Here is an 8,901-nt window from a genome sequence, read left to right as displayed (position 1 = left end):
GAGTGGAGATGACAGGTATGTACAATGGAAATTTGCATTATACATTTGATCATTTGGTAAATTAAAATGAAATAAAATTCATCGCGAAAAATCAAAAATTGCATAAAGACCCTAAGACTTGCTAAAGAATACAAAAATCTTCGTAAAACAATCGGAATATTAAAATCAATTTGAAATGATTTATCTAATCTTCGAATACTCTCGAAACGATGTTCTTACCAACCAAACTATTATTTTCCATCACTAATATGACTTGCCGGCACAGTACATAAATGTGTCATCACTGATATAAAACAAAAAACAAAAGTGCCATCACTGACATAAACGAAATCAAAAGGAAAAAGGTGAACAGTATCGAGCGGGAATAAAGCGAAAAAAATTATTGGAAATAAATATTAAAATTAAACAGTGAAAAACAAGTGAAAACAATTAATAAAATACACAAGGACAAAATAAGAGTGGTGTTTTAGTGATTGGTGTTGAGAGACATTGACAAAATTGTGGAAAACCGGCCGAAATAAAGAAATTAAAAATCTAATTTGTTGGTGCAAATAAGTCCCCCAGACAACTAAATACTCAACAATAATTAATCAAGAGTACGTAAAACACAAGGAATTAAAAGGGTGAGTGTTTTAATTGGAAATATATTTTACATATATTTGGTTTTTGGCAAATAATTTTTTCGCGAAATACATACAATCATAACTGTTAAAATCAAATTCAATGCCGGTAGAAAACAAAAACAACAACGTTACGACCTAGGTCAACATGAGTAGAGATGCCACATTGATGTGAAAAACAACTGATTGACGGATAACATTTTTTCCTTGTGGGAATTAATATTTTAATGAAGTTCGAAGAAAGTGAATGAAATTAAATGGATAAAAGTGGATTTTTAATAAAATCGGAAAAAAATGAATAACAATGCATTCAGTAATAAAACGATCGCGCCGTGAAAAAATAAAATTTTCTTCGACTTAAAATAAAAAGATTCCAAACACAAAAAAAAAAAATATATATATTTTTTGCAACAATTTCTTCAGGAAAACAAAAAAGAAATAAAATTCTCCAGTTCTATGATAAATTTGCTTTATAACGGTTTATTTTCAATAAAGACTAAACTCGTTTGACATTGTTCCAAGGTCATAATCAAGAAGAAGAATTTGTAAAGAACTTTAACAAATATTCATGTGTGTGTTTGAACATAACGGTTTACAATTTCTCGAGAGGAGAAACGAAACACAAAAGAACATTCTATGAAAATTTCGTATTACAAAAGGTATTGCCATTGTTTTCAAATTATTGTATCCTAGTGGGATTCTGGAATTTCTCCACGAAGTAAACATATTTCGTGTGTTTAAATTTTGGAAAATCGTAAAAATTATCGAATATTCTTCTTCGGATATTTTAACTGAATTTTTTCTCACTATAATAAAATCTTTATAAAGAACAACGAACACGAACATTTATTTGAATATAATTTGTCCACGGAATGACAAAGAGAAAGGCAAAAATGTCGTCGTCACGTAAATTTAATTTTGATCAGAAACAATTAGTTTCTTTCTGCAAGAAATTCGCTGAAGAATTTGAAAATATTGACAGTCCTGCGATTTTTGAAGTGAAACATAATGAGTTGGAACGTAGATGGAGTAATTTGGTGGAAAGTTTCGAGAATTTAATGACTTCGGGAGAGTCAGATGAAAATCTTGAAGACAAAGAAAATGTGGAAAAATTTGATGCCGCATCGGAAAAGTATCAAGATTGTAAAGTTAAAATAATAGAGGCTTTGCAAAACAGATTGCAGCCTAAAGTACATGAAAGTACACGAGCTGATGTCTCCATGACTTATCAAAATGTTTCGAACTTGAAACTTCCACCCTGTGATACACAGCCATTTGAGGGAGGATACTCGAAGTGGCCTGCGTTCAGGGATATTTTCCAAGCAGTGTTTATAAATCATCCTGGCTTATCTCAAGCTCAAAAATTATACCACTTACGTTGCAAGACAAGAGGTGAAGCCTTGCAAATAGTACAAAAATTTGATCTTGTTGATTCAAATTTCAATTTAGCATGGGAAGCATTAAAAAATAGATACGAGAATACTCGAATCCTCGTCCATCAACAAATGAAGAAATTGTTTGGCGCTCCAGTCGCAAATTGTGAAACCCCAAAATCCATAAGACAAATTCAAAGTTGTATTAATGATAGCGTATCCATATTAAAATCATTCAAGGTGAAAACTGATGATTGGGATCCTATTTTAATACATTTATGCTCTACAAAATTGCCTGACGAGACAATTAGAGCTTGGGAAGACTCATTAGTTGACCATAGGGAATTGCCATCATGGTCACAATTAGATTCCTTTTTATCAAAAAGGATAGAAATCTTGGAAACCATTAATGATTTGAAAAAGCCAAGTCACAAAGACAATCAGAACAAAACACAAACATTTTATGCGTATTCAGAGAGAGGAAATACCAATATTTGCAAGAAATGTAAACGAAATCATGGTCTTCGTCATTGTAAATATTTCAAAGCACTAACTCCACAAGAGAGACTAAAATATGTTTATGCGAATAAATATTGTGCCAATTGTTTATCGTCGAATCATTTTAAGTCTAAATGTTCGAGCAACTCGTTATGTAACAAATGCCAGAAAAAGCATCACACTATGCTTCATTTGGATACAAATCAGAGTAATGTGACAAACCAACGAATTGATAGCGAAGAAGCTGAAAATGGACAATTAGATACTCCAAGTACATCAAATTCAATAAGAGAAAGGAATAATAATCGTAATGATTCTATACAAGTTCATTTCGCCCAAAATAATGGCACAACTGTTTTACCCACAGCTGTAATAAAATTGGTTCATGCTGGGGAAATTTTTTTGGTCCGAGCTCTCTTAGATGGAGGTTCGGAAAGAAGTTTCATCTCAAAACGATTACAACAACAACTGCAACTGCCAGTACTTCGTCATATCAGTCAGATATCAGGATTGGGAGGAACTATAGTTGGAAATTCGAACGGAACCTGTTGCGTTGAAATTCAATCTAGAAATACAAAATTCTCCATGAAAATAAATGCTATTGTTGTTCCAAAATTAGCTAGTTTTCTCCCCGCAAAGAGAGTAAACATTGGACACCTAGAGTATTTATCAAATTTCGATCTTGCGGATCCATTTTTCTACAAACCATCGCCTATAGATATGATCATCGGAAGTGATTACTTACCACAAATTAATATGAAAGGCATTCATCTTGATTCAGCCCAAGGATTAGAAGTCAGAGAATCCAAATTTGGATGGTATTTGTCAGGTCCTATGCCTGTTTCTGAAATAAATTCATTTTCATTATCAGTTGTAGATTCCGATCACGAAAATCTACATGATATTTTGAAGAAGTTTTGGGAAATTGAGGAGGTTGATGTTCGTCCACCCGTTAATGATCACGATGCATACTGCGAGGAATACTACCGGAAAACTACATTTCGAGATGAAAGTGGAAGATACGTAGTGCGCCTTCCCTTTAAGCCTGAATTTCCTCATGAAATATATTTAGGTGCCTCAAAAAAGAGTGCATTGGCTCAATATTTCAGAATGGAGAAAAACCTTGCGAAAAATTCAGATTTGAAGACTGAATACGATAAAGTTCTTCAAGAATATATTGATTTAGAGCATATGGATTTAGTAAAGTACAATGAACTACCTGATGAGAAACAGTTTTCTTTTTTCTTGCCCCATCACGCGGTTGTTAAACCGGACAGGAAATCCACAAAAGTTCGGGTTGTGTTTAATGGATCAAAGAAAACGTCTAGTGGCTATTCATTGAATAATGTATTACTTCAAGGGCCAACACTTTTAGCCGATTTGACCCAAATAATTTTAGGATGGCGATTTTATAAATATGTATTCACAGGCGACATCGAGAAGATGTATCGCCAAATTTGGCTTCACCCAGAAGATAGAAAATACCAATCAATTTTATTTCGACCTAATTCTGATGATCATGTTAAAACATATCAACTAAAAACTGTGACTTTTGGAATCAATTGCGCCCCCTTTTTGGCGATAAGGACATTGATTCAACTCAGCGAGGACTACAGGCCGAAATATGAGTTTGGTTCACAAGTGCTTCGGAACGAAACTTATGTTGATGATGTATTGTCAGGTGGACATGACATCGAAGAAGCAAAACTAAAACAATTACAACTAATGCAGATACTCAAATCTGCCTCTTTTCCTTTAAAAAAGATGACATCCAATAACGATTTTCTTTTGCAACATTTGGCCCGGGAAGATCTTCTTGATGAAGATTTTTTAAAATTTGATGAGTCCAGCACGACTAAAACTTTGGGCATCCGCTGGAATGCCAAGGAAGATGAATTCTTTTATAATGTTGAGTCCATAGAAAAAAATCCCGTAGCTACGAAAAGAATAATATTATCGGTTATTGCGAGAATATATGACCCTCTGGGTTGGCTGGGACCAATAATTGTCACAGCCAAAATATTGATGCAAAGTTTATGGCAGGAAAAAATTGACTGGAATGAGCCTGTACCTTTACATTTGTTAGTAACTTGGAATAAATTTGTTGAAAATTTGTCATTTGTTTCGAGGTTGCGAATACCGAGGTGGATTGGATTTTCTCCAAGAAAGCATATCCAAATGCATGGATTTTGCGACGCCTCGGAGAAGGCTTACTGCGGTGCAATTTATATTCGTGTTCAAGATCTCAGTGGCACTATTTCCAGCAACCTGCTCATAGCCAAAACAAAAGTGGCCCCTCTAAAGAATATAACAGTTCCGAAACTCGAATTATGCGGTGCTGTGTTGATGGCGAAATTAATGAAAACAATCACGGTGAAATATGATTATGAAAAATACTTTTGGACTGATTCTTCTATTGTCTTAGGTTGGCTGCAAAAATCCCCACAGTCCCTAAAGACATTTGTGGCTAACAGAATTACAAAACTCAGTCAAATCTCGGATATCACTTGTTGGAAACATATATGTACTGAAGACAATCCAGCTGATGTAGGTACCCGAGGATGTACTCCACAAGAGCTTAAGCAACATAAACTATGGTGGCATGGGCCTCCGTGGCTTCAAACTCTACAAGAAAATTGGCCCAAGCCAAGAACTTTTGATCCAACAGAAATCGAAACCAAAAAGACGTCAAATTTTCATCTTGAAATTCAAAATGAAGATTTCATAAATCGTTTTTCATCATTTAACAAAGCTATTCGAGTTTTGTGTCAAATATATCGGTTTATCAACAAATGCCGACATAAACTTCACCAAGAGGGTGAAGCATTATCTACAGATGAAATAACTTTTGCAAAACATCGATTAATAATTATGGCACAGAAGTCTCATTACGCTCAGGAGTACAAGAAACTTGAATCAAAACTGCCTGTCAATAAGAAAAGTACTATTTTAACTCTAGCCCCATTCTTGGACAAAGACGGATTAATACGAGTTGGTGGAAGACTAAATAATTCTGGATTTAGTTTTGAAGAGCGGCATCCGGTTCTCATACCTGATAAATCTCATCTATCAACGCTTTTTGTAAATTATGCACACGAAATACTCTTGCATGCAGAACATGGAGTTATGCTACGATACATAAGACAAGGTTTTTATATTCCTCGCCTTCGAAATGCAATCAGAAAAACAATTCGTAATTGCCGAAAATGTACGATTTATAAACACAAATTCCACAATCAACTCATGGCATCTTTACCTCAAGAAAGAGTTAATTTCTCTCCTCCTTTCACCTATACTGGAGTTGATTTTGCTGGCCCATTCAGCATCAAATCGTCGTTTCTCAAAAATGCTAAAGTGTTAAAAAGTTATGCAGCGGTTTTTGTGTGTTTTACTACGAGATCCGTCCACTTGGAGTGTTGCTCAGATCTGTCAGCTGATGCCTTCCTGGCCACATTTAGCCGATTTGTTGGTCGTCGAGGGCTACCAAAAACACTATTCTCCGACAATGGGAGAAATTTCATAGGCGCTAATCGAAAACTTCTAGAAGAGCACAATTTATTTCTCAAAGATGTGGGAAATAATTTGGGAAAAATATATAGTCCACAAGGCTTTACATGGTCTTTTATACCGCCATATGCTCCTCATATGGGCGGCCTATGGGAGGCTGCCGTCAAATCTATGAAGACCCACTTAAAAAAGGTAACAACTAATTGGAACTTTACATTTGAAGAGTTTACAACTTTATTGGTTCGAGTTGAAGCAGTTCTAAACTCAAGGCCACTATGTCCGATTTCAGAAGACCCAAGTGAACTTCTACCATTGACACCCGGTCATTTTTTGCGTGGAGCTTCCCTTACAGCTCCCCCAGAGTCTCCAGTCATACCTCCATTAAAATCTCTCTCATATATTAATCGATGGCAGCGATTAAAAGCGATTTTTCACATGTTTAGTCAAAGATGGAAATCTGAATATGTAGTAGAATTACAAAGACGTTATAAATGGAAGACGAGCAAGAATAACATCAAAGAAGGAGATATTGTCATCGTGAAAGAAGATTCATTGCCACCAACGGAATGGTGTCTTGGCCGAATTTTGAAAACATTCTATGGTAAAGATAATAACGTAAGAGTAGCAGAGATCAAAACTAAAAATGGCGTAATCGTGCGACCTGTCGTGAAGATATGTCTTCTCCCGACATCAGAAAATCCCTCCTTTTCACAATTGCCAAAAGACATATTATTAAAACCAAAATCCCAATGATCAAATCAAAAGATGCAAGTTTCTCATTGTATATATTTTGTTTTCTTTCTCTCTTTCCATTTCAGATTCTCAGTCACCATGGCTCAGCTAGTAAAAAAACCGAGATGTTTTCTCTGTGGTCGAAACCAACCATTAAAATATTGCGTCCGGTTTCGCAATATGTCTGTTCCCGAACGTCGAAAGGTCTTAGCTGGAAAGGATATATGCATAAACTGTTTTGGAAGTGGACACACCAGATCAAATTGTCCATCAGAAAATCGATGTCAAATGTGTGACGCCAAACACCATACGATGATACACGTCGACAATTTTGAGGCTGTACCAAGTTTCGAAACCACTATCCTCTGGTCGTCAGATAATGAAGAAACAGATCAATTCACCGCAACAACCCCATGCTCTGGCAACGAGACCAACTTTTTCACCATTACTGCAGATGAATTATCTAGCCTACCATTTGACTCCATGCCTTTCTATAAACAGATGACAACATACAAAGGTTGCTTACCATACAACTGGTCCCCCACAGATGACAACAAGTCTACAATGATAGCTCCAGTAATTGAGTGTGATGTCTTAGAAGGAGGTATTCAAAAGTCCTTGACTTTTCTCTTCGAACCAAGAGTACCAAAATCTATGTTGGTATTCGAAAGCATCAAAGAATTTGGCCATGTATGTTCGACAAGATTAGATATAAATTATGGCTTATTCAACATTATACTTCCTTATGAGCAACATCGACACCGATTCGTCATAGTGAATAGAATCCCATTTTATACACCTCCTGCTGTGAAACGATCCTTCGCGAGCTACTTTCCACATCGTCAAATGGCTCATCCAAATCCATTCGACTATAGCCACATTGACGGTGTTTTTGGTCATGATTTGGAAGACTACATCGTACTAGGAGAGTCTTCAAAATGCGAAAAGAACCCATGTATATCCATCCAAAACACAGTGTTCGGTCTGGTCTTGAGTGGATCCACAGCGAGAAGCAACATCCCATTTTTAAAATCATTGGCTCCTCTTGAGCGGCGAGAAGATGGCCCATTCTGTAATTAAGTGAAACTCCACACTTAGCCCGGGAGTATGTTGAACCCACTGTTCAACAATTAGACTTCATTTGTTATTTGAATTCTTATGATTTCATTTTGTTTTATATTACCTTTGTATTCAACATGAATTCAAACCTTTTATATTTTACTTTCATATCATTTATCTTATGTACCTCATTTCATTACTTTTATTTATAAAATATATATAATATTTTTTTTTTATGTAGTAGTAACATAAGTAAATAACGCTAGGAGCGTATTTAGTTTGAAGTCACCATTGTTAAGTCAGTTCTAAGTGAGCAGTCAATAAAGCAAGAAGCTTTCAATTGTTCATCAAAGGAAATATTATAACCTTTTTTATTTCTTTGGGAACTCAATTTTTAACCCCCTGAATTCTGCGAACCAGATACCAGAATTCTTCACATAATATGTTTGCTGCAATCATAATATGTTTGACACCAAATATGTTTGATACCAAAAATAACATGTTTGGCACCAAAAATAACATGTTTGCTGCATAACATATTATGGTTGAAGCAAACATATTATAGTTGCAGCAAACATGATATTTTTGGGTCAAAAATAGTATGGTTGCAGCAATCATAATATGTTTGCTGCAATCATAATATGTTTGCGGCAACCATAATATGTGTGCAACCATAATATGTGTGCAACAAACATATTATGGTTACAAGAAACATATTATGCTTATTATGGTTGCAGCAAACATGTTATGATTGTTGCAAACATAATATGTTTGGCACCAAAAATAACATGTTTGCTGCAAGCAAAATATATTTGCTGCAACCATAACATGTTTGCTGCAAACATAATATGTCACAAATAACATGTTTCCTGTAACCATAATATGGTTGCTGTGACCATGACATGTTATGCGCCAAACATATTATGTTTGCAGCAAACATGTTATTTTTGACATATTATGTATGCAGCAATCATGTTATTTTTGACATATTATGTTTACGGCAAACATGTTATGGTTTTAAAAAACATATTATGTTTGCAACAAACATATTATGTTTGCAACAAACATATTATGTTTGCAGAAAACATATTATGTTTGCAGAAAACATATTA

General features: G+C 35.0%; 2 protein-coding genes across 2 annotated transcripts; both read left to right on the top strand.

Moving 5' to 3' along the window:
* The first annotated feature begins 321 nt into the window (after window positions 1–321).
* On the top strand, window positions 322–8,146 carry LOC142239386 (uncharacterized). The gene is made up of 2 exons (XM_075311169.1): window positions 322–623; window positions 6,817–8,146. Exon 2 carries the CDS (start codon window positions 6,830–6,832, stop codon window positions 7,808–7,810), a length of 981 nt encoding a protein of 326 aa, XP_075167284.1. The 5' UTR covers window positions 322–623; window positions 6,817–6,829; the 3' UTR covers window positions 7,811–8,146.
* On the top strand, window positions 1,514–6,751 carry LOC142240159 (uncharacterized). The gene has a single exon (XM_075311864.1). The coding sequence runs from the start codon at window positions 1,514–1,516 to the stop codon at window positions 6,749–6,751; it is 5,238 nt and encodes a 1,745-aa protein (XP_075167979.1).
* Window positions 8,147–8,901: the final 755 nt, after the last annotated feature.

This window comes from Haematobia irritans, chromosome 5 (genome assembly GCF_050003625.1).
Source record: "Haematobia irritans isolate KBUSLIRL chromosome 5, ASM5000362v1, whole genome shotgun sequence".
NCBI lineage: Eukaryota > Metazoa > Arthropoda > Insecta > Diptera > Muscidae > Haematobia > Haematobia irritans.
Note: the sequence above shows the minus strand (reverse complement) of the source record. Positions and strands in the feature narration are given on the sequence as shown.